The sequence below is a fragment of the Bubalus kerabau genome, chromosome 5 (assembly GCF_029407905.1).
Source record: "Bubalus kerabau isolate K-KA32 ecotype Philippines breed swamp buffalo chromosome 5, PCC_UOA_SB_1v2, whole genome shotgun sequence".
Classification (NCBI taxonomy): domain Eukaryota; kingdom Metazoa; phylum Chordata; class Mammalia; order Artiodactyla; family Bovidae; genus Bubalus; species Bubalus kerabau.
Genome location: NC_073628.1, coordinates 130,856,710 through 130,882,882, shown reverse-complemented (window position 1 = coordinate 130,882,882; position 26,173 = coordinate 130,856,710). Strand labels below are relative to the sequence as shown.

The 26,173-nt window shown below is 36.9% G+C and overlaps 1 protein-coding gene across 1 annotated transcript in view; it reads left to right on the top strand.

Moving 5' to 3' along the window:
• Positions 1-25,956, top strand: part of LOC129653434 (membrane cofactor protein-like) — a 48,032-nt gene extending 22,076 nt beyond the window's left edge. The window contains exons 4-10 of the mRNA XM_055583133.1: positions 1,031-1,116; positions 5,857-6,054; positions 11,472-11,654; positions 19,859-19,906; positions 24,240-24,293; positions 25,000-25,035; positions 25,566-25,956. Of these exons, the coding sequence (XP_055439108.1) occupies positions 1,031-1,116; positions 5,857-6,054; positions 11,472-11,654; positions 19,859-19,906; positions 24,240-24,293; positions 25,000-25,035; positions 25,566-25,891 (931 nt within the window). The 3' untranslated portion in view covers positions 25,892-25,956. The remainder of the gene's footprint in view (positions 1-1,030; positions 1,117-5,856; positions 6,055-11,471; positions 11,655-19,858; positions 19,907-24,239; positions 24,294-24,999; positions 25,036-25,565) is intronic.
• Positions 25,957-26,173: the final 217 nt, after the last annotated feature.

Genomic DNA, 26,173 nt, shown 5'->3' with positions numbered 1-26,173 from the left:
AGGCAGACTCTGCCCTTGCAGTTTTTGTCAAGTTATGGAGACAGATTCCTAGTGCCTCCAACTCTGCCACCTTCCCCAAGTCCTCTCCTAAAACACTACAATATACAAAAAATGAGGGCAACTTGATGGAGAAGTCTACTAGAACCTTGTGCAAGCAGTTTCACTGATTAATTTTAAATTGATCAAATAAAAATATTAGAACATTCTCTCATAGATACAGAGAGCCTATTAAGCACTTTGAGAGGTTCCAAAAACTTAGAGCATAGACTCTTCTCAAAAAAAAAAAAAAAAATGAAACACAATATATACTAGTATAATATATTAAAGCAAAATAGTAAATAAGAAGTGCTGAATACATAAAATTATTTATGATCATTACAATGAGAGTCCAGAGGGAGGAGAGAGCACTGTGAATTTAAATTATCAGAAAAGATTAAGAGAAGATTGCATTAAGTAGCAGTCCTAAGCTGTTGCTAGGAAGATATTCTGATCTAAAGAATATTAAAAAGAGCTAAAACTTACCCAGTACTCACTATGTGTCAGATGCTACCTTATTCTCTAAACAATCCCATTAGGTATGCTATTGTGTCGTTTACATAGATGAGGAAATTGAACAAGAAAATCAGTAAAAGACTTTCCCAAGCTCAAATAACAAGTCCTTCATGCAACTAGAACTTGAATCCAGGCAGGCAAGCTCTAGAGCCTGGTCTCTTTCTCAGTTCTAACTGAATACAGTGGTGGGAGCAAAAGCTTAGAGGTGAAAGTGATGCATTTGCCAGAGAGAGCAAAGATGCCAGCCTGACAGCATGACAGAGTCATGGAGGCTTTTTGCTGTGGGCCAATGTGTGTTCACAGGCAATAACTCTTTATTTGATTAGAATTGCAGACTTGGTTAGCACTTTCATTTTTACCATGTCACTTAAGAAACGTCTCCCTCCAAGTACTAGAGTATAGAAAAACAGCCAGATACAAGTTTTCATTATTATGTGTGCTGTTAAAGAAACAATAACCTTTTCTTTTTTCTATTTAGTTATTTCTTAAGAGGAAAACCTATTATAATTTGTAACCTTATTGGAGAGAATGTGTCTTGGAGTGATACAATTCCACACTGTGAAAGTAAGTAAATTCTCACTTTAGAATTTAGATCAAGAATGTTCAAACTTTTTGGCCTCAGGATCTGTTTTTGCTTTTATTTTTTTTTTTTTTTTTTTTAATTTTATTTTATTTAACTTTACAATATTGTATTGGTTTTGCCACATATCAAAATGAATCTGCCACAGGTATACATGTGTTCCCCATCCTGAACCCTTCTCCCTCCTCCCTCCCCATACCCTCCCTCTGGGTTGTCCCAGTGCACCAGCCCCAAGCATCCAGTATCGTGTATTGAACCTGGACTGGCGACTCATTTCATATATGATATTATACATATTTCAATGCCATTCTCCCAAATCATCCCACCCTCTCCCTCTCCCACAGAGTCCAAAAGACTGTTATATACATCAGTGTCTCTTTTGCTGTCTCATATACAGGGTTATTGTTACCATCTTTCTAAATTCCATATATATGTGTTAGTATATTGTATTGGTGTTTTTCTTTCTGGCTTACTTCACTCTGTATAATAGGCTCCAGTTTCATCCACCTCATTAGAACTGATTCAAATGTATTCTTTTTAATGGCTGAGTAATACTCCATTGTGTATATGTACCACAGCTTTCTTATCCATTCATCTGATGATGGACATCTAGGTTGCTTCCATGTCCTGGCTATTGTAAACAGTGCTGCGATGAACATTGGGGTACACGTGTCTCTTTCCCTTCTGGTTTCCTCAGTGTGTATGCCCAGCAGTGGGATTGCTGGATCATAAGGCAGTTCTCTTTCCAGTTTTTTAAGGAATCTCCACACTGTTCTCCATAGTGGCTGTACTAGTTTGCATTCCCACCAACAGTGTAAGAGGGTTCCCTTTTCTCCACATCCTCTCTGGCATTTATTGCTTGTAGACTTTTGGATAGCAGCCATTCTGACTGGTGTGAAATGGTACCTCATAGTGGTTTTGATTTGCATTTCTCTGATAATGAGTGATGTTGAGCATCTTTTCATGTGTTTGTTAGCCATCTGTATGTCTTCTTTGGAGAAATGTCTATTTAGTTCTTTGGCCCATTTTTTGATTGGGTCATTTATTTTTCTGGAATTGAGGTGTAGGAGTTGCTTGTATATTTTTGAGATTAGTTGTTTGTCTGTTGCTTCATTTGCTATTATTTTCTCCCATTCTGAAGGCTGTCTTTTCACCTTGCTTATAGTTTCCTTTGATGTGCAGAAGCTTTTAAGTTTAATTAGGTCCCATTTGTTTATTTTTGCTTTTATTTCCAATATTCTGGGAGGTGGGTCATAGAGGATCCTGCTGTGATATATGTCAGAGAGTGTTTTGCCTATGTTCTCCTCTAGGAGTTTTATAATTTCTGGTCTTATGTTTAGATCTTTAATCCATTTTGAGTTTGTTTTTGTGTATGGTGTTAGAAAGTGCTCTAGTTTCATTCTTTTACAAGTGGTTGACCAGTTTTCCCAGCACCACTTGTTAAAGAGATTGTCTTTAATCCATTGTATATTCTTGCCTCCTTTGTCAAAGATAAGGTGTCCATATGTGCGTGGATTTATCTCTGGGCTTTCTATTTTGTTCCATTGATCTATATTTCTGTCTTTGTGCCAGTACCTTACTGTCTTGATGACTGTGGCTTTGTAGTAGAGCCTGAACTCAGGCAGGTTGATTCCTCCAGTTCCATTCTTCTTTCTCAAGATTGCTTTGGCTATTCGAGGTTTTTTGTATATCCATACAAATTGTGAAATTATTTGTTCTAGCTCTGTGAAGAATACTGTTGATAGCTTGATAGGGATTGCATTGAATCTATAGATTGCTTTGGGTAGTATACTCATTTTCACTATATTGATTCTTCCAATCCATGAACATGGTATATTTCTCCATCTGTTAGTGTCCTCTTTGATTTCTTTCACCAGTGTTTTATAGTTTTCTATATATAGGTCTTTAGTTTCTTTAGGTAGATATATTCCTAAGTATTTTAGTCTTTTCGTTGCAATGGTGAATGGAATTGTTTCCTTAATTTCTCCTTCTATTTTCTCATTATTAGTGTATAGGAATGCAAGGGATTTCTGTGTGTTGATTTTATATCCTGCAACTTTACTGTATTCATTGACTAGTTCTAGTAATTTTCTGGTGGAGTCTTTAGGGTTTTCTATGTAGAGGATCATGTCATCTGCAAACAGTGAGAGTTTTACTTTTTCTTTTTCAATTTGGATTCCTTTTATTTCTTTTTCTGCTCTGATTGCTGTGGCCAAAACTTCCAAAACCATGTTGAATAGTAATGGTGAAAGTGGGCACCCTTGTCTTGTTCCTGACTTTAGAGGAAATGCTTTCAATTTTTCACCATTGAGGATAATGTTTGCTGTGGGTTTGTCATATATAGCTTTTATTATGTTGAGGTATATTCCTTCTATTCCTGCTTTCTGGGGAGTTTTTATCATAAATGGATGTTGAATTTTGTCAAAGGCTTTCTCTGCATCTTCATTGCACTCCAGAGAGAAGAATCCAACTCCACCTACCAGAACACTGACACAAGCTTCACTAACCAAGAAACCTTGACAAGCCACCTGTACAAATCCACACACAGTGAGGAAACACCACAATAAAGAGAACTTCACAAACTGCCAGAATACAGAAAGGACACGCCAAACTCAGCAATTTAAACAAGATGAAGAGACAGAGGAATACCCAGCAGGTAAAGGAACAGGATAAATGCCCACCAAACCAAACAAAAGAGGAAGAGATAGGGAATCTACCTGATAAAGAATTCCAAATAATGATAGTGAAATTGATCCAAAATCTTGAAATCAAAATGGAATCACAGATAAGTAGCCTGGAGACAAGGATTGAGAAGATGCAAGAAAGGTTTAACAAGGACCTAGAAGAAATAAAAAAGAGTCAATATATAATGAATAATGCAATAAATGAGATCAAAAACACTCTGGAGGCAACAAATAGTAGAATAACAGAGGCAGAAGATAGGATTAGTGAATTAGAAGATAGAATGGTAGAAATAAATGAATCAGAGAGGAAAAAAGAAAATCGAATTGAAATGAGGACAATCTCAGAGACCTCCAGGACAATATTAAACGCTACAACATTCAAATCATAGGGGTCCCAGAAGAAGAAGACAAAAAGAAAGACCATGAGAAAATACTTGAGGAGATAATAGTTGAAAACTTCCCTAAAATGGGGAAGGAAATAATTACTCAAGTCCAAGAAACCCAGAGAGTCCCAAACAGGATAAACCCAAGGCGAAACACTCCAAGACACATATTAATCAAATTAACAAAGATCAAACACAAAGAACAAATATTAAAAGCAGCAAGGGAAAAACAACAAATAACACACAAGGGAATTCCCATAAGGATAACAGCTGATCTTTCAATAGAAACTCTCCAAGCCAGGAGGGAATGGCAAGACATACTTAAAGTGATGAAAGAAAATAACCTACAGCCCAGATTATTGTACCCAGCAAGGATCTCATTCAAATATGAAGGAGAAATCAAAAGTGTTTTTGCTTTTAAATCAGCAATTATCCCAAAGAGCTTTTCTTTATGTGCCTTGCTGTGCTAAGTTGCTTCAGTCGTGTCCAACTCTGCGATCCTATGGACTGTAGCCCACCCTGGGATTCTCCAGACAAGAGTGCTAGAGTGGGTTACCTTGCCACCCTCCTTGGGATCTTCCCCACCCGGAGGATGAACCTGCGTCTCTTATGTCTCCTGTATTGGCAGACGGGTTCTTACTACTAGCGCCACCTGGGAAACTGTTTCTTTGTGTGATTTATGTCTACTGGTATTCATTTTATTGAAATTAGAATGAAAGTTTTTAAAATCATTTTTTATTAAATCAATTTTGAGACTTGTATAAAGTCAATACATGTTAACATATACACCATATTTTTATGAAAAAATAAAAAGTTTCCAAAACAGTGAAAACAGTGGCAGTGTTTTACATTTTTTTTTTGCAAATATCTGGCTTAAAGGAAGACATCTGGATTCGGTCTGTTTCAAATTCACGCAATTTGTAGATTCTGGGAAATTTCACCATACAGTTACAAGGATGACAGTGAAGTAAGACAGTATTTTGGTATTATGGTGAACCTCTGATCTAGTGAATGGATATGTTTATAAATTATAAAGAATTTCTTAGCTAGTGGTGGATTTTATTATTATTTTTAAATTAATTAATTTTTTTTAATTGAAGGATAATTGCTTTACAGAATTTTGATGTTTTCTGTCAAACCTCAATATGAATCAGCCATAGGCATACATCTATCCCCTCCCTTTTGGAACTCCCTCCCACCTCCCTCCCCACCCCACCCCACCCCTCTAGGTTGATACAGAGCCCCTGTTTGAGTTTCCTGGGCCATACAGCAAATTCCCGTTGGCTACCTATTTTACATATGGTAATGTAAGTTTCCATGTAGCCACAAGCATATTTTCTCATTAAATTTTCATCTCTTATGTCTAGAACAAAACTTTGCATGTCCTTATAGATAATATAGGAATTTCATACAGATACTTTAATAGGTATTTAAGGAAATGTGTTTGGTTCTTAAAAGTTAATTTCTATATGAGTTGAATTTGGGATAATACATTCTCTCATGGAAACTTTCTCTAAATGGGTAATGGATTCACAGTTAACTTCTAGAAATCATAAGTTAAAGAGCGTATTGAAGGTAGCACATAGGACTTTACTAATGCTGTCTTACTCTTTCACCTTTCTTTTGCCTTCGTTTGCTCTTTTTTTCCCTTTTTAAGAGATTTATTGTGGACAACCTCCAAAAATAAAACATGGAAAACACACCAATAGCTACAGGAATATATTTGAATATAACGAATTAATAACTTATAGTTGTGATCCTTCAAATGGACCAGATGAATATTCACTTGTTGGACAGAACAAGCTTATTTGTATTGAACCTAACAAATGGAGTAGTGACCCTCCTATATGTAAAGGTAATCATATTTCCATTTATCTCCTTTATTTATAAATACTGTGGAATACTTTGTAAATAGTTTTGTTGTTGTTCAGTCACTTAGCTGTGTCCGACTCTTTGCAACCCCATGGACTACAGGACGCCAGGCTTCTCCGTCCTTCACCATTTCCTGGAGCTTGCTCAAACTCATGTCCATTGAGTTTTACCAATAAGTAAATAATTTTTCCAATAAGTAAAACAATCATGCAAGTTTCCTCCTCTGTTTACATTGACTTCTAATTTAATTTAGGCCAAATTGAATAGAAAATAGTTCTAGTTGTGGGGTTTCCCACTCCTCACCCCACATGTTATTGACATTCCAGTTTACACATTGTGAACTAATATGTGTGTGTGTGTAAAAGTTGGGATTTTTTGCTTCAAAAACTAAAAAACTCAACACACACTGCCTTAAAAGTAAAGTTTATCCTTATATTGCAAGATGTCTGAGCGTTCTGGCTACAAACAATGGCAGGGCAGATTTTTAAAGGCTAACTCTCTCATTGATAATAATGACACACTCTGGACAAAATATATTTTTAAAACAACGTTTAAGGCACTCGAGTGACATGAAGCAAGGAGATGCTAGAGGGGCTTTGACTCTTGGAAGGAAACAATCACCAAGCACAGGATAATATTTACTCTTTTCAGCTGTGCAGGGAACATTTTCTAAGGGAGATCATATTCTACCACATTCCAAAGAATTAAAATCATTCTGAATACATTATCTGATCAAAATGGAATAAACGCAGAAATTAACACATCTAGTCTAGAAAATTCTCAAATATTTGAAAATTATGAAAGATACTCATAAATAACCCATAGTTAAGTAACAAGGAAAGTTAGAACATATTCTGAATTGAATAAAAATGAAAAACATGATATATCAAAATAGCAAAATGTGTATGATAATCAAAAGCATTGCTTAGAGGGAAATTTATAGTATGAATTTGTGTTAGGAAAAAGAAAAGTCTCAAGTCAATTATTGAAGCTTCCACCTTACAAAACTAAAAAAGAAAGAGCAAATGAACTCAAAATAAGGAGACATAAGATAATCATACATAGAGAAAGATCAATAAAATTGTAAAGAGAAAATAATACAGAAAACCAATGAAACTCTGTGGTTCTTGGAAGAAGATTGATAAAATAAATAAAGCTATAACTAGGCTGACAAGAAAGAAAAAAGATATTTAATAAATCAGAGAAAGCAAAATATCATATGACATCATTTATATAGAAAATCTAAAAATACAACAAACTAGTAAATATAACAAAAAAGAAACAGACTCACAGATACAGAGGACAAGCTACCGATTGTTAGCAGGGAGAGGAAAGAGAGGCAATATAGGGGTAGGGAGCATGGCTATAAGACAGGCTGCAAGAATGTGTTCTATGACATGAGGAGCATAGTCGCTATTTTGTAATAACCATAAATGGAATGTTCCCTTTAAAAGCTGTTTAAAAATTAAAAATAAACTTTTACAAAGAATAAAAAAGAAGACATTGCTAATATATTATACAGACATTTAAAGGGATGATTAAAGAATATGATGATGATGATAGTTGTAATTAAACAAATTTATGCTTATAAATTTGACAGCAAATGAAATTAACAAATTGCTTTGAAGAAAAGTTTTCAAAATTCCTTTGAAAAAACAAAAAACAAACCACTTCAGTATCCTTGCCTTGAGAACCCTATGAACAGTATGAAAAGGCAAAAAGATAGGACAAAGAAAGATGAACTCCCCAACTCTGTAGGTGCCCAATATGCTACTGGAGATCAGTGGAGAAATAACTCCAGAAAGAATGAAGGGATGGAGCCAAAGCAAAAACAACACCCAGTTGTGAATGGGACTGGTGATAGAAGCAACATTCCATGCTGTAAAGAGCAATATTGCATAGGAACCTGGAATATTAGGTCCATGAATCAAGGCAAATTGCAAGTAGTCAAACAGGAGATGGCAAGAGTGAACGTCGACATTCTAGGAATCAGTGAACTAGGATGGACTGGGATGGGTGAATTTAACTCAGATGACCATTATATCTATGACTGTGGGCAGGAATCCCTTAGAAGAAATGGAGTAGCCATCATAATCAACAAAAGAGTCCGAAATGCAGTACTTGGATGCAATCTCAGAAATGACAGATGATCTCTGTTCGTTTCCAAGGCAAACCATTCAATATCACTGTAATTCAAGTTTATGCCCCAACCAGTAATGCTTAAGAAGCTGAAGTTGAACAGTTCTATGGAGACCTGAAAGACCTTCTAGAACTAACACCCCAAAAAGATGTCCTTTTCATTATAGGGGACTGGAATGCAAAAGTAGGAAGTCAAGAAACACTTGGAGTAACAGGCAAATTTGGCCTTGGAGTACAGAATGAAGCAGGGCAAAGGATAATAGAGTTCTGACAAGAGAACGCACTGGTCATAGCAAACACCCTCTTCCAACAACACAAGAGAAGACTCTACACGTGGACATCACCAGATGGTCAACACCAAAATCAGATTGATTATATTCTTTGCAGCCAAAGATGGAGAAGCTCTGTACAGTCAGCAAAAACAAGACCAGGAGCTGACTGTGGCTCAGATCATGAACTTCTTATTGCAAAATTCAGACTTAAATAGAAGAAAGTGGGGAAAACCACTAGACCATTTAGGTATGACCTAAATCAAATCCCTTATGACTATACAGTGGAGTTAGAAATAGATTTAAGGGACTAGATCTGATAGACAGAGTGCCTGATGAACTATGGATGGAGGTTCATGACATTGTACAGGAGACAGGGATCAATACCATCCCCAAGAAAAAGAAATGCAAAACAAAATGTCTGTCTGAGGAGGCCTTACAAATAGCTGTGAAAAGAAGGGAAGTGAAAAGCAGAGGAGAAAAGGAAAGATATACCCTTTTGAATGCAGAGTTCCAACGAATAGCAAGGAGAGATAAGAAAGCCTTCCTCAGCGATCAATGCAAAGAAATAGAGGGAAAAAATAGAATAGGAAAGAGTAGAGATCTCTTTAAGAAAATTAGAGATACCAAGGGAACATTTCATGCAAAGATGGGCTCGATAAAGGACAGAAAGAATACACAGAAGAACTGTACAAAAAAGATCTTCATGACCCAGATAATGATGATGGTGTGATCACTCACCTAGAGCCAGACATCCTGGAATGTGAAGTCAAGTGGGCCTTAGGAAGCATCACTACGAACAAAGCTAGTGGAGGTGATGGAATTCCAGTTGAGCTACTTCAAATCCTGAAAGATGACACTGTGAAGGTGCTGCATTCAATATGCCAGCAAAAATGGAAAACTCAGCAGTGGCCACAGGACTGGAAAAGATCGGTTTTCATTCCAATCCCAAAGAAAGGCAATGCCAAAGAATGCTCAAACTACCACACAATTGCACTCATCTCACACGCTAGTAAAGAAATGCTTAAAATTCTCCAAGCCAGGCTTCAGAAATACGTGAACTGTGAACTTCCAGATGTTCAAGCTGGTTTTAGAAAAGGCAGAGGAACCAGAGATCAAATTGCCAACATCTGCTGGATCATGGAAAAAGCAAGAGAGTTCCAGAAAAATATCTATTTCTGCTTTATCGACTATGCCAAAGCCTTTGACTGTGTGGATCACAATAAACTGTGGAAAATTCTGAAAGAGATGGGAATACCAGACCACCTGACCTGCATCCTGAGAAACCTGTATGCAGGTCAGGAAGCAATAGTTAGAACTGGACATGGAACAACAGACTGGTTCCAAATAGGAAAAGGAGTATGTCAAGGCTGTATATTGTCACCTTGCTTATTTAACTTCTATGCAGAGTACGTCATGACAAATGCTGGGCTGGATGAAGCACAAAGTGGAATCAAGATTGCCGGGAGAAATATCAATAACTTCAGATATGCAGATGACACCACCCTTATGGCAGAAAGTGAAGAACTAAAGAGCCTCTTGATGAAAGTGAAAGTGGAGAGTGAAAAAGTTGGCTTAAAGCTCAACATTCAGAAAACTAAGATCATGGTATCTGGTCCCATCACTTCATGACAAATAGATGGGGAAACAGTGGAAACAGTGGCTGATTTTATTTTTCTGGGCTCCAAAATCACTGCAGATGGTGATTGCAGCCATGAAACTAAAAGACACTTACTCCTTGGAAGGAAAGTTATAACCAACCTAGACAGCATATTAAAAAGCAGAGACATTACTTTGCCAACAAAGATCTGTCTAGTCAAGGCTATAGTTTTTCCAGTGGTCATGTATGGATGTGAGAGTTGGACTATAAAGAAAGCTGTGTGCCGAAGAATTGCTGCTTTTGAACTGTGGTGTTGGAGAAGAGTCTTAAGAGCCCCTTGGACTGCAAAGAGATCCAAGTAATCCACCCTAAAGGAGATCAGTCCTGGGTGTTCATTGAAAGGACTGATGTTGAAGCTGAAACTCCAGTACTTTGGCCACCTGATGCGAAGAGTTGACTCATTGGAAAAGACCCTGATGCTGGGAAAGATTGAGGGCAGGAGGAGAAGGGGACGACAGAGGATGAGATGGCTGGATGGCATCATTGACTCAATGGATGTGAGTCTGAGTAAACTCTGGGAGTTGGTGATGGACAGGGAGGCCTGGCATGCTGCGGTTCATGGGGTCGCAAAGAGTCAGACACGACTGAGCGACTGAACTGAACTTGAAGAAAAATATACCAAAATATCTCCACACAAAGATGTAGGTAGCCTGAATAGTCTTATATCTATTAAGGAAATATAATTTGTATTTAAAAACCTTCCCACAATGAGAACTGAGACCTCCTTGATCTGAGAGATGGCCTTCTTGGGGAATTTACCATACACTGCAGGAATAAATAATAGCACCTCTACACAAACTCTTCAAGAAATATGAGAAACAAGTGCTTCTCAACTCATTTCATGGGGACTTTACACTGATACCAAAGGCAGACAAAAAATTTGAAAGAATATTATAAACAAGATCCTTACTGAATATAGAACTTCTTAACAAAGGGAAGTCCATGCTGTCCATGGGGTCACAAAGAGTTGGACACAACTGAATGACTGAACAACTACATTGGAGAGAAAGAAATAAAATAGTCCGTATTCACTTACAACATGATTGTATCAAAAACTGATGTGTTAGCAAGATCGAAAAATATAGGATCAACATACAAAAATTGTAGGAAGCCAATAAACTATAACAACAGTTTCTTCTACGTGGAAAAATATTGTTTTTCTAAATCTGTTTCCCTGGAATTCAAATGCACAAATGAAGTCTTTTTTTTTTTTTTTTTCCAGTTAGCATCTTGCTTTTTATTCCTGGCCTCTTTCTTCCCACTTTGCACTAGTTTTTCAGGTCCTGTGTGAAAGCAGCTTTTTATTAATTCTGGAATTTCTCCATTTTTCAGTTGTCAAATGTCAACGACCATTTCTTGAACATGGAATAATGGTGTCAGGAAGTAGAGAAAAATTTTCGTACCAATCAGTGGTGGTGTTTGAATGCCTCCAGGGTTTTTACCTGAATGGCAGCAACCTAGTGTTCTGTGGTGGTAATGATACTTGGGAACCTGAGATGCCAACCTGTATTAAAGGTACAAGTGTTTTTTTGCTTTTTCTAATTTTGTCTTTTAGTTTTTAAGACTAATTGAAAAATTGATAATAATTGAAAAAAATCTTAGTATTTAACTCTGTCTTGTACCCATTTCCATGGCAGATGTATGTCAGAATTTACATAGAATTCTATTGTGATTTGGTATGCTTTATGGAGTCTTAGCACGTTCTGTTTCAAATAACACAGGAGTATGTATTTCTCTTGTTCAGTATTTTTATGTATAAAAATAAATGGGGAACCATCTTTCAAAGTAAACTGAAGCATGAGAATTTTTATCTATTGAAGTCAAGAAAAGAATGAGAGGCATAATTCATATAAATGAAATGAAAGCAGTAATCTCAAGTAGTTGGCCCTACATTATTTCTTTTTCAGTGGTGATTTCTCTCAATACAAAGCTCACAATTTTGAGCCATTCAGATTTAGTATCTTCTTGCTTATATTTTACAAAAAATTCTTTAAATTCATACGATTTACACTCATTCATCATTTTCAGTAATAAAAAGGAAGAACATATTTACAGCCATTTAGTTATACTTAGTGATTCTAAAAGTATTTGTTGAGGTCTGCAGATATCAACAGGTACGTAAACTTGGGCAAGTTATGTAAGCTTTACATATGCTTCCTTCCATGTAAAGGTTTGTGCTTTCCTCACTGGGTGAAGCAAAGTTAAAATAGGCCCATTTAAACCCTGTAGCACAGTGCCTGGCTTTTATAAAGCTGTTTAAAGGCAGCTTGTGTGACTTCCAGCATCACATTTAGAGAATATTTTCCAGATCCAAGACTGTGTTTCATTTTCCAGACTGCACTCACTTCTTTTCATAAAAGTGGGTAATTTCTGCTGTCACCAGAATAATACCAGTATTTCTACCACCCCCATCATTCCCACCTCATACAATTATTATTTTTCTGTTTACTGGGCATTTTTATTTTGCAACAGAAAGTAAATTTCTTAACAACTGAAAAACAGGAAAAGTCCTTACTGAAATGACCTGGAGGATTTCTGGCAGGGACTATTTGTCAGCTGCTCTTCCTAAGACTTAAGAGACTATTTGATATGGTGAAAGAAATTGTCTTCCTAATTTCGGGGTTGCTTTATCTGGCTGCTTCTATTTAGTTGCATCAGAAGCTAGAGACAAGAGGAACACTTGGAAGAGGGTTAGTCTGGGCAGGTGCTCTCAGGGTCCTAGCTGGCTCTGCTCAAATAACATCATTTCTGTGGGTTCTAGTTTCCTGTTGTCTGTTGGCACAAACAAATGCCACTTACTGGCTTCTAATGTGTTTCCTATTGTCCAAATAGTTTAGAGTATTGAGGGGCATTATTCATGTTAACATGGTAATTAGAACTCCTTTTTGTAATTCCTGTAAACCTGGTACCCAGTAGCCTCTTTGAGTACTTTGGTGAGTGCTATGAAGTTTTGTGGGGAAAAATATATTTTTCTGATGGATGAGATATATATGTATATCTCATATATTTATATATAAATATATTTATTTATTTAGAACTGGACATGGAACAACAGACTGGTTCCAAATAGGAAAAGGAGTACGTCAAGGTTGTATATTGTCACCCTGCTTATTTAACTTATATGCAGAGTACATCATGAGAAGTGCTGGGCTGGAAGAAACACAAGCTGGAATCAAGATTTCCAGGAGAAATATCAATAACCTCAGATATGCAGATGCTGCTGCTGCTAAGTCACTTCAGTCGTGTCCGACTCTGTGCGACCCCATGGACTGCAGCCTACCAGGCTTCTCCGTCCATGGGATTCTCCAAGCAAGAACACTGGAGTGGGTTGCCATTTCCTTCTCCAATGCATGAAAGTGGAAAGTGAAAGTGAAGTCGCTCAGTCGTGTCTGACTCTTAGCGACCCCATGGACTGCAGCCTACCAGGCTCCTCCATCCATGGGATTTTCCGGGCAACAGTACTGGAATAGGGTGCCATTGCCTTCTCCATATGCAGATGACACCACCCTTATGGCAGAAAGTGAAGAGGAACTAAAAAGCCTCTTGATGAAAGTGAAAGAGGAGAGTGAAAAAGTTGGCTTAAAGCTCAACATTCAGAAAATGAAGATCATGGCATCCGGTCCCATCACTTCATGGCAAATAGATGGGGAAACAGTGGAAACAGTGTCAGACTTTATTTTTTGGGGGCTCCAAAATCACTGCAGATGGTGACTTGCAGCCCTGAAATTAAAAGACGCTTACTCCTTGGAAGGAAAGTTATGACCAACCTAGATAGCATATTCAAAAGCAGAGACATTACTTTGCCAACAAAGGTCCATCTAGTCAAGGTTATGGTTTTTCCTGTGGTCATGTATGGATGTGAGAGTTGGACTGTGAAGAAGGCTGAGCACCGAAGAATTGATGCTTTTGAACTGTGGTGTTGGAGAAGAGTCTTGAGAGTCCCTTGGACTGCAAGGAGATCCAACCAGTCCATTCTGAAGGAGATCAGCCCTGGGTGTTCTTTGGAAGGAATGATGCTAAAGCTGAAACTCCAGTACTTTGGCCACCTCATGCGAAGAGTTGACTCATTGGAAAAGACTCTGATGCTGGGAGGGATTGGGGGCAGGAGGAGAAGGGGACGACAGAGGATGAGATGGCTGGATGGCATCACTGACTTGATGGACCTGAGTCTGAGTGAACTCCAGGAGTTGGTGATGGACAGGGAGGCCTGGCATGCTGTGATTCATGGGGTTGCAAAGAGTCAGATACGACTGAGCGACTGAACTGAACTATATAAATTATAAAATTTTATATATAAATTATATACATATATATTTTATGTAAATATTTTATGTATTATATTATATATGTAAATATTGCATATTAAATCTGTACTCACTGTCCCACCCATGTTTACTCATATGCTTAGTGAGACTATGCACTGAGGTATACAGTGCTTGTCAATACACCTTTTTAAAAGTTGACCATAAACATTTCATAAGAAGAAAAAGCAATACAAGATGGCAAAATAATTGTCTGAGGAGGCTTTACAAATAGCCATGAAAAGAAGAGAAGCTAAAGGCAAGGGAGAAAAGGTATCCAATGCAGAGTTCCAGAGAATAGCAAGGAGAGATAAGAAGGCCTTCTTAAATGAACAGTGCAAAGAAAGAGGGAAGCAATAGAATGGGAAAGACTAGAGATCTCTTCACGAATATTGGAGATATCAAGGGAACATATTCTGCAAGGATGCAGACAACAAAGGACAGAAATGACAGGGAGCTAACAGAAGCAGAAGAGATGAAGAAGAGGGAGCAAGAATACAGAGAAGAACTGTACAGACAAAGGTCTTAATGACCTGAACGACCACAATCGTGTGGTGACTCACCTAGAGCCAGACATCCTGGGATGTGAAGTCAAGTGGGCTTCAAGAAGCATTGTATGAACAAACCTAATGGAGGTGATGGAATTCCAGCTGAGCCATTTAAAGTTCTAAAAGATGTGACTGTTAAAGTGCTTCCCTCAATATGTCAGCAAATTTGGAAAACTCATCAGTGGCCACAGGACTGGCAAAGGTCAGTTTTCGTTTCAATCCTAAAGAAGGACGATGCCACGAACGTTCAAACCATCGTACAAGGGTGCTCATTTCACATGCTAGTAAGGTAATATTCAAAATCCTTCAAGCTAGGCTTCAGCAGTATGTTAAATGAAAACTTCCAGATGTAAAAACTGGGTTTAGAAAAGGCAGACAAACCAGAGATCAAATTGCCAACATCCGTTGGATCATACAGAGCAAGGGAATTCCAGAAAAGCATCTACTGGTTCACTGACTATGCTAAAGTCTTTGATGTGTGGATCACAACAAACTGGAAAATTCTTAAAGAGATAGGAACACCAGACCAGCTTACCTGCCTCCTGAGAAACCTGTATGCAGAGCAAGAAGCAACAGTTTGAACTGGACATGGAACAACAGACTGGTTCAAAATTGGGAAAGGAGTACATCAGGGCTAGGTATTGTTGCCCTGCTTATTTAACTTCTATGCAGATCACATCATGCAAAATGCTAGGCTGGATGAATCACAAGCTGGGATCGAGATTGCTGAGAAAAGTATCAACAACCTCAGGTATGCAGATGATACCACTCTAATGGCAGAAAGTGAAGAGGAACTAAAGAGCCTTTTGATGAAATTGAAAGAGGAGACTGAAAAAGCTGGCTTAAAACTCAACACTGAAAAAACTTAAGATCATGGCATCTGGTCTCCCCACTTCATGGCAAATAGAAGGGATAAAAGTAGAAGCAGTGACAGATTTTATTTTCTTCAGTTCCAAAATCACTGTGGACAGTGACTGCAGCCATGAAGTTAAGATGCCTGCTCCTTGAAAGAAAAGCTATGACAAGCCTAGACAGTGTATTAAAAATCAGAGACATCCCTTTGCCAACAAAGGTGCATGTAGTCAAAGTTATGGTTTTCCAGTAGCCATGTATAGATGTAAGATTTGGACCATAAAGAAAGTTGAATGCTGAAGAACTGATGCTTTTCAATTGTGGTTCTGGGAGGACTCTTGGAGTCTCTTGGGCAGCAAGGAGATCAAACTAGTCCATTCTAAAGGAAATCAACCATGAATATTCATTGGAAGGACTGATGCTGTTGATGCTGAAGCTGATACTCCAATACTTTGGCCACCTGATTTGAAGATCTGACTCATTGGGAAAGACCCTGAGCTGGGAAAGATTGAAGGCAGGAGGGGAAATGGATGACAGAGGATGAGATGGTTGAATGGCATCACTGATTCAATGAACATGAATCTGAGCAAACTCCAGGAGACAGTGAAGAACAGGGGGGTCTGGCATGCTGCTGTCTACAGAGTGGCAAAGAGTCAAACGTGATCAAAGAAACTGAACAATAATCAAGGATTTTTAAAACACTGATACAGTTTACTGTTTGAAGAAGAGGTGAATATTTTGTGAGAAAAAGCATATGAAAAGACTACAGGGATCTTTCCTCTATTAATAAAAAATAAACTCTCATTATAGAATTGTCAGTCATTTTTTATCCTCAGTTAGAGAAAGAATCCAACAAAGGATCACTAGCAATATATAATGGTGTTAGTCAGTTCAGACACTCAGTCGTGTCCAACTCTTTGCGACCCCATGAACTGCAGCACGCCAGGCATCCCTGTCCATCACCAACTCCCGGAGTCCACCCAAACCCATATCCATCGAGTCAATGATGCCATCCAACCATCTCATACTCTGTCGTCCTCTTCTCCTCCTGCCTTCAATCTTTCCCAGCATCAGGGTCTTTTCCAATGAGTCAACTCTTCACATCAGGTAGCCAAAGTATTGGAGTTTCAGCTTCAACATCAGTCCTTCCAAAGAACACCCAGGACTGATCTCCTTTAGGATGGACTGGTTGGATCTCCTTGCAGTCCAAGGGACTCTCAAGACTCTTCTCCAACACCACAGTTCAAAAGCATCAGTTCTTCGGTGCTCAGCTTTCTTCGCAGTCCAATTCTCACATCCATACATGACTACTGGAAAAGCCATAGCCTTGACTAGTCGGACCTTTGTTAACAAAGTAATGTCTCTGCTTTTCAATAAACTATCTAGGTTTGGCATAACTTTCCTTCCAAGGAGTAAACATCTTTTAATTTAATGGCTGCAATCACCAGCTGCAGAGATGTTGGAGCCAAAATAAAAATAAAGTCAGCCACTGTTTCCACTGTTTCCCCATCTATTTGCCAGGAAGCGATGGGACTGGATGCCATGATATTAGTTTTCTGAATGTTGAGCTTTAAGCCAACTTTTTCACTCTCCTCTTTCACTTTCATCAAGAGAGGCTCTTTAGTTCTTCACTTTCTGCCATAAGGGTGGTGTCAATAACCATATGCTGCTGCTGCTGCTGCTAAGTCGCTTCAGTCGTGTCCGACTCTGTGCAACCCCATAGACGGAAGCCCACAATAACCATATGACAGATGGTTATTGATATTTCTCCCGGCAATCTTGATTCCAGCTTGTGCTTCTTCCAGCCCAGCGTTTCTCATGATGTACTCTGCATAGAAGTTAAAAAAGCAGGGTGACAATATACAGCCTTGATGTACTCCTTTTCCTATTTGGAACCAGTCTGTTATTCCATGTCCAGTTCTAACTGTTGCTTCCTGACCTGCATACAAATTTCTCAAGAGGCAGGTCAGGTGGTCTGGTATTCCCATCTCTTTCAGAATTTTCCATAGTTTATTGTGATCCACACAGTCAAAGGCTTTGGCATAGTCAATAAAGCAGAAATAGATGTTTTTCTGGAACTCTCTTGATTTTTTGATGATCCAGCAGATGTTGGCAATTTGATCTCTGGTTCCTCTGCCTTTTCTAAAACTAGCTTGAACATCTGGAAGTTGACAGTTCATGCATTGCTGAAGCCTGGCTTGGAAAATTTTGAGCATTACTTTACTAACGTGTGAGATGAGTGCAATTGTGCGGTAGTTTGAACATTCTTTGGCATTGGGATGAAAACTGACCTTTTCCAGTCCTGTGGGCACTGCTGAGTTTTCCATATTTGCTGGCATATTGAGTGCAGCACTTTCACAGCATCATCTTTCAAGATTTGAAATAGCTCAACTGGAATTCCATCACCTCCACTAGCTTTGTTCGTAGTGATGCTTCCTAAGGCCCACTTGACCTCACATTCCAGGATGTCTGGCTCTAGGTGAGTGTGAGTGATCACACCATCATGATTGCCTGGCTCATGAAGATCTTTTTTGTACAGTTCTTCTGTGTGTTCTTGCCACCTCTTCTTAATATCTTCTGCTTCTTTTAGGTCCTTACCATTTCTGTCCTTTGTTAAGCCATCCTTGTATGAAATGTTCCCTTGCTATCTGTAATTTACTTGAAGAGATCTCTAGTCTTTCCCATTCTGTTGTTTTTCTCTATTTCTTTGCATTGATCACTGAGGAAGGCTTTCTTATCTCTCCTTACTATTCTTTGGAACTCTGCATTCAAATGGGTATATCTTTCCTTTTCTCCTTTGCTTTTCGCTTCTCTTCTTTTCACAGCTATTTGTAAGGCCTCCTCAGTCAGCCGTTTTGCTTTTTTGCATTTCTTTTTCTTGGGGATGGTCTTGATCCCTGTCTCCTGTACAATGTCACGAACCTCATTCCATAGTTCATCAGGCACTCTGTCTATCAGATCTAGTCCCTTAAATCCATTTCTCACTTCCACTCTATAATCATAAGGGATTTGATTTAGGTCATACCTAAATGGTCTAGTGGTTTTCCCCACTTTTTTCAATTTAAGTCTGAATTTTGCAATAGGGATTTCATGATCTGAGCCACAGTCAGCTCCCAGTCTTGTTTTTGCTGACTGTATAGAGCTTCTCCATCTTTGGCTGCAAAGAATATAAACAGTCTGATTTCGTTGTCGACCATCTGGTGATGTCCATATGTAGTCTTCTTTTGTGTTGTTGGAAGAGGGTGTTTGCTATGACCTGTGCATTCTCTTGGCAGAACTCTATTAGCCTTTGCCCTGCTTCATTCTGTACTCCAAGGCCAAATCTGCCTGTTACTCCAGGTGTTTCTTGACTTCCTACTTTTACATTCCAGTCCCCTATAATGAAAAGGACATCTTTTTTGGTGTTAGTTCTAGAAGGTCTTGTAGTTATTCATAGAACCGTTCAACTTCAGCTTCTTCAGCATTACTGGTCTGGGCATAGACTTGGATTACCGTGATATTGAATGGTTTGCCTTGGAAACAAACAGAGATCATTCTGTCATTTTTGAGATTGCATCCAAGTACTGCATTTGGACTCTTTTGTTGACAATGATGACTACTCCATTTTTTCTAAGGGATTCTTGCGCACAGTAGTAAATATAATGGTCATCTGAGTTAGTGGTGTTAAGTCAGATCTAAACCTGCTAATTTAGATCCAAGAAATCCTTAGTGAAAAAGAAGTATGGAATATGGTAGTACCTGGATTTTTTTTAAAGAAACATACATTTTGTGATTTATTATTAATTAACTACTAGGATGTTCATTATAAAATACTCAGTTGTAGTGAACATTTTACACATACATCCTTATGTACTTGTGCAAATATTTATTTAGGTTAAACCCAGAAAGAGAAGTGCAAAGTTCTGAGCCTATGTTGTTATTTGTTTTAAGAAATTATTTTTAAAGAATAAAAACCAAAATTAAAATCATAATTTTATATTGGTATAGCTGGTAAATGGAGTCAAATTTATGTTTCCAGGTTACAAGCCAACTCATCCAACAAAGACTCCACTTTCAAAATATCCAGGTTCAGTAATTCTTTTTCCTACTTCAAGTTAAGAGCTTTATAAGGTGCAAAAGTTGCTTTATATGGGTGCAAAATCTATGTTTTATTTTAATTTGCATTTCTTTAATCAGTGAGACTGAAGTTTTATTGTCTACATTTATTTATTCATGCTTTTTGTTTATTTTTCTATTTTTTTATTATTCTTATTTTTTCTTTTTTTAATTTAATTTTATTTAACTTTACAATATTGTATTGGTTTTGCCATATATCAAAATGAATCTGCCACAGGTATACATGTGTTCCCCATCCTGAACCCTCCTCCCTCCTCCCTCCCCATACCATCCCTCTGGTCGTCCCAGTGCACCAGCCCCAAGCATCCAGTATCGTGCATCGAACCTGGACTGGCGACTAGTTTCATATATGATATTATATATATTTTAATGCCATTCTCCCAAATCATCCCACCCTCTCCCTCTCCCACAGAGTCCAAAAGACTGTTCTATACATCAGTGTCTCTTTTGCTGTCTCGTATACAGGGTTATTGTTACCATCTTTCTAAATTCCATATATATGCGTTAGTATACTATTAAGTTTCTAAAATATTTGTTATTGTTAATTTGAACTTATAAAATCCTTTAATATGAAATTTTCCCGAGGGTTGTTAATTTTTTCTTTCTTTTTTTTGCTTTACTTTCACTAGTCACTAGTTTTATATATGAATATATGTTTTTAAATTTTCAAATATTACCAATGTATACAGAGTAAAAGGTGAATTCTTCTTTTCTTTCTATAGCCTATTACTATTATCACTTTTAATAGTTTAGGGTGTCTTCATCATTTAAAAATAGACATTTGCAAATTGATTGGCTTTCTAAAGTGTCTTTGATATTAATTTCTCATTTTGCTATCAGTTTCTCGTTTAAATACTTTCTTCTCTGCAATTGCCTCTGTGTTTTTTATCTTAACTTCATTGAGGCTTTCAAATAGCTAAGTCAAAGATTTCTCTTGGTAAATGTCACGTTGCTCTTGAAACTATGCAGGTTAGTTTCAAATATCTTTTGATAATGATTTCTAGCATAATTCCAAAATAAAAGAATAGACTGTATGATTTCAATACCTTTAAACCATGAAATTTTTGCACTTGTTTTATGTCATTGGATATGTTCCAGTGTCTCCTGGTTTATAGTCTATGGGAACTTGAATAGAATTTGTATCCTGCCTTTGTGTGAAAATTATATAAATTTAATTATGTTGAATTGGCTCATAGTGCTTTTCAGGTCTACTATATCCTTCTACTTTTCTGTCTAATCATCCTATTAACTTTTGAGATTTTGATATTGAAACTCTAACTAAAAATCTTAATTTATCTACTTAAAAATAATTATAATATATAGTAGAATTATATGTAACTTTGTTCTGTATTTTCCAAGTCTTCTGAAAATGTGTTATTATGCTTTCATAATTTTAAGAAAATTTAAAAAATTAAAACTAAAAACAAAGAAAAATAGTTTAAGGTTTCTTTGTATCTATTTCTGTATATCAAAATCCTCACATGTGTAGCTACACATTTAATTTGGTGTCTGTTTCTCTTTGTCTTAAGCAAAAATGACATCATACTGTTCATATTTTTCTGAAACTTGCATTTTTCTACTTAATGTCTTGTATTGGGATTATAGTTTGCATTATTCTTATCCTTTTAAATGATGACTTTAATATGCACCATTATATTTTATTTAACTATTCTCCTATCAGAGGTCATTTATACGTGCAAAAGTTGTATATTAATAGGTAGCCGGATGTATGGATCTTTTGTCTGACGGCTATGAGTGTTGTGCCTTTCTTGTAAAAGCTTTAGGATTTCCCCATGCCAAAACTTTATAAACATATCAACCATGCATACTGACTGCATCCTTTGGTACGTCTGAAATTTATTATGATATGGAATGAGATTGGATCCCTCTTCACTTCACCCAACCCCCATCCAATGGCAAAGTGACACCATTTGTTGAATAACTTGTCTTTTCTCCGAGTGTTTTGAGATCCACATTTATGCACTTTTCCTTACCACTTCAGCCAATTCAGTAGCATTAAATGCATTCACATTGTTGTACAACCATCGCTACTGTCTCTAAAGCTTTTTCACCACCTCAAACTAAACTTTATACCCATTATAAGCAGTAATGCTTCTTTCTCAGCCATCATCCCAGCTTCAGTAACCTCTATTCTAATTTCTGTATCTATGAATTTAACTTACCTAGATACCTCATTTAATTAGAATTTTGCATGTGTCTTTTTGTGTCTGGTTTATTTCTCTTAGCATAATGTCTTCAAAGCTCATCTACCTTATCTCAGAACTTTATTCCTTTTATGGCTGAAAATATTCCAGTGTTTGTATATACCACATTTTATTTGTAATTTCATCTGTCAATAGATACTGGGATGTTTTTACCTTTTTACAATTCTAAATGATGCCTCTCAGAATATTGGCATCTAAGTATCTATCTGGAGTCCCTGTTTTGAATTTTGGGAGTGGGTATATACCATGGAGTGGAATTATTGGGTTATATGTTAATTCTTGTTTAATTTTCAGAGGAACTGAAAATACTGTCCTCCATTAAAAAAAAAAATGTTTTAAATTGGTTGCACCATTTTCATTCCCACCAGTGAAAAGTTTCTAATTTCTTGCCCTCTTTTCCAATACATGTTAATTTCTGGTTTTTATAATAACTGGAATTATCTATGTTAACAGGTGTGAAGAAGTATCTTGTGGCTTTTATTTGCATTTCCCTAATGATTGGCGACGTGAGCAGCTTTTCATGTGCTACTTGGCCATATATAGATCTTCCTTGGAGAAATGTCTATTCATGTCTCTTGCCTATTTGTAAAATGGCTTTGTGTTGTTGTTGAGTTGTAAAAGTGTATGATATATTTTGGATATTAATCCCTTATCAGGTTTATTGTTTGCAGATGTTTCTGCTCATTCTGTGAGTTGCTTTTCACTCTATTAATAGTGTCCTTTGATGCACAAAAGTTTTTAGTTTTGATATAGTCTGATATATCTATTATTCTCTTTGTTACATGTGCTTTTGATGTCACATCTAAGAAATCGTTTCCAGTTCAATATTATGAAATTGTCCTCATTATTTTCTTCTAAGAGTTTTATAGTTCTATGTCCTTTGTTTTTTGATTCATTTGAAACTACTTTTTGTATACAGTATAACATAGATGTCAAATTTCATCCTTTGCATGTGGATATCCAGTTTTCTGAAAATCGTTTGTTGAGAAAAGCTGCCCTTTCCCCATTGAATGCTCTTAGCACCCTTGTGAACAATCATTTGACCATATAAGCAAGGGTTTATTTCTGGGCCCTATATTCTATACCATCGGTCTGTATGTCTGTCTGTATACCAGTATTGTCCTGATTATTGTCCTGATTTTGGTAAGTTTTGAAATCTCCTTCATTCATTTAAGTCTTCTTCACTTTCAGCAATTTTCTTATAGTTTTCAATGTACAAGTCTTCTATCTTCTTGGTTAAACTTATTTGAGTATTTTCTTGTTTTTGATGCCATTGTTAATTGAATTATTTACTTACTTTCCTGTTTGGATTGTTCATTGTTAGTGTGTAGAAACACAACTGTTTTGTGTGTTGATTGTGTACCCTTCAGCTTTGAGGAATTAATGCACTAGTTCTAACTGTTGTGTGCATTTGTGTGAATGTATGTGTGATCTTTAGAGAGCTTTCTATGTGAAGGATCGTGTCATCTATAAGCAGATCATTGTATTTCTTCCTTCCCATATGGATATTTTAAATTTCTTTTTTGCACAATGACTGTGACCCAAACTTCCAATATTATGTCGACTTGAAGTGGCACATGAAGGAATTCTGTCTTGTTCTTGACCTGAAAATAAAGTTTTAGTCGTTCGACACTGAGTATGATGTTAGGTATGAGTATTATATAAATGGCCTGTATTATGTTAAGGAGTGTACTCCAGAGCAATTTCTAAATCACTTTTAAGCCCTCCTCTATCTAGAATCACATTGAATTCAAGGCTGACTTTGAGACTATGCTGATGATAAATTTGCTTGCTGTACATAGAGTTAGTCACAGGACTATCAACAGACCAGAAGAAAAATGCTAATGGCATTGAATACAATAATATAATATAAGTTAAAATAAAAATTTATAAAATTTAATGATGCAACTTTGAATGAGAAACATTAATATAATTTATAAGGAAAATTAAATTATAGTTATGATTTATAAAAAGGTACAAAACCAACAGCAATGAATTTATAGATCTTTAAGATTTATTTAGTCTCCCTTTTAACTTATTTCCAATTTTTCCCCCCAGGATATCCCAATCCCAGTGAAGAAATACCATCACTTGAAGACTTTGAGGATTTAGGTATTATTCTGATTATTAATATTACCTGCATTATGAAACCTTAGATTTCTATATGGAAACATCATGGTTCAATCATTTGTAGGTAGGGAAGAAACAATGTGTCACAAATAATTGGTAATAATTGACATTTACAATTATGTTATTAATGCAGATACCACGACAGATGTTAAGTGGTGGGATATAGAGACACATGTAGGTAATTTTCTCTAATCTAGTGGATTCTAATAGTCTTGGTGTGCTTGTATGCTAAATCACTAAGTCATGTCCAACTCGTGACCCCGTGGACTGTAAGCCTGCCAGAGTACTGGAGTGGGTTGCCATTTCCTCCTCCAGGGGATCTTCCCAACCCAGGGATTGAACCCTGTCTCTTGCATGTCCTGCATTGGAAGACAGAGTCTTTACCACTGAACCACTTAGGAAGCCCCTGATAAGCTGTACTCAGTAACCTGGTGTGGTAGCTATAGCAGAACACAATGAAAAGGGAGGCTCCTGTTAACAGTTTAACAAGATGGATCCTGTACCTGGAATCTATTTGAAAGGGTTCTGTGATCAAAATGATTTGGATGCACTCAGCAGTCATGCACAAACTAGATTGATAAACATTTTTGCTGTAGTTCTTAGATGATCTGATCAAAATTAAAGTATAGCTGCTATCTGGGATCCATATATGTTCCGTATCTTCAAAACTTTTAAAACTTTTTCTCAGATGCAGGAATCATTGCTCTGGCTATTCTTACTGCAAGTAAGTATCTCAAATTTTAATACCACTTAAATAATGATGTAATATGAAGATGAGATGTGCATTTTTTCAATGATTTTCCATTACTCTAGTTTTTACAGTAGAATAGTCTAATAATATCTGATCTTTTCTATGATATACTGCCTTATGTTGGTGATTGTATATTGTTTTATATTCTACATATACTTTTAGTAACAAACCCTAAATAATACATGTTTTTCCAATTGGTCATAGAAATGACCATGACGATTGGTCATGTGAGTCTATTTCCCAAATATGCTTTGGATAATTTTCTAAATTAAGTAAGGGCTCTAACTTACTGTAGACTGTTCAAGTGATTCCAGGGGGCTGGATTTAGATACTGAAGAATCAAGATGGAATGTAAATGTACACGGGCTTAAATAAAATAGTATTTTCTGATGATAGAAATGGTCAGAAATAAACATAACTAACATTGATTTCTTCTGCTTGGTTTGGAATCTTGGTAGTTAGTTTTCAGTGTCACATGTCATTTGTTTTCTGTTTTCTTGTAGTTGTTGCTGTTATAGTGGTTTGTACGTGCCTGTACAGATGTCTTTTCAATGGGAAGAAGGAAGAGAAGGGTATGAAAGAGAAGGCAAAGGAAGTAAAAGAGAAGGAAGAGAGGGTTATGAAAGAAGAGGAGGAGAGGGAGAAGGAGAGGAAGGAGGAGAAGGATGAGAAGAAAGAGAAGGAGAAGGAGGAGAAGAAAGAGAAGGAGGAGAAGGAGGAGAAGAAAGAGAAGGAGACGAAGGAGAAAGAGAAGGAGAAGAAGCAGAAGGAAAAGGAGAAGAAGGAGAAAGAGAAGAAGCAGAAAGAGGAGAAGGAGATGAAAGGGTAAATCAAAACACATTTCCTCTAACTTATTCTAGCCTTTTTACTTTTGACATATTTTTGTGCAGTTTTTGTCTTCTGTATTGCATGCTATATTTTTTAAAATGTGCCTGCATGAGTATACTGTCTGAATTTCATTACTAGAAATGCTTTTAGCTGCTTTTAATATCACTGCAACAGGAAGAATTTGTGCAGAATTTTTTCAGCTACTATGACTGTAAGAAAAATTTCTGTGGAGTTTGAGGTTTAAGTTCTACAGCAAATCATGGACGCTTACGGGGTTTTTCCC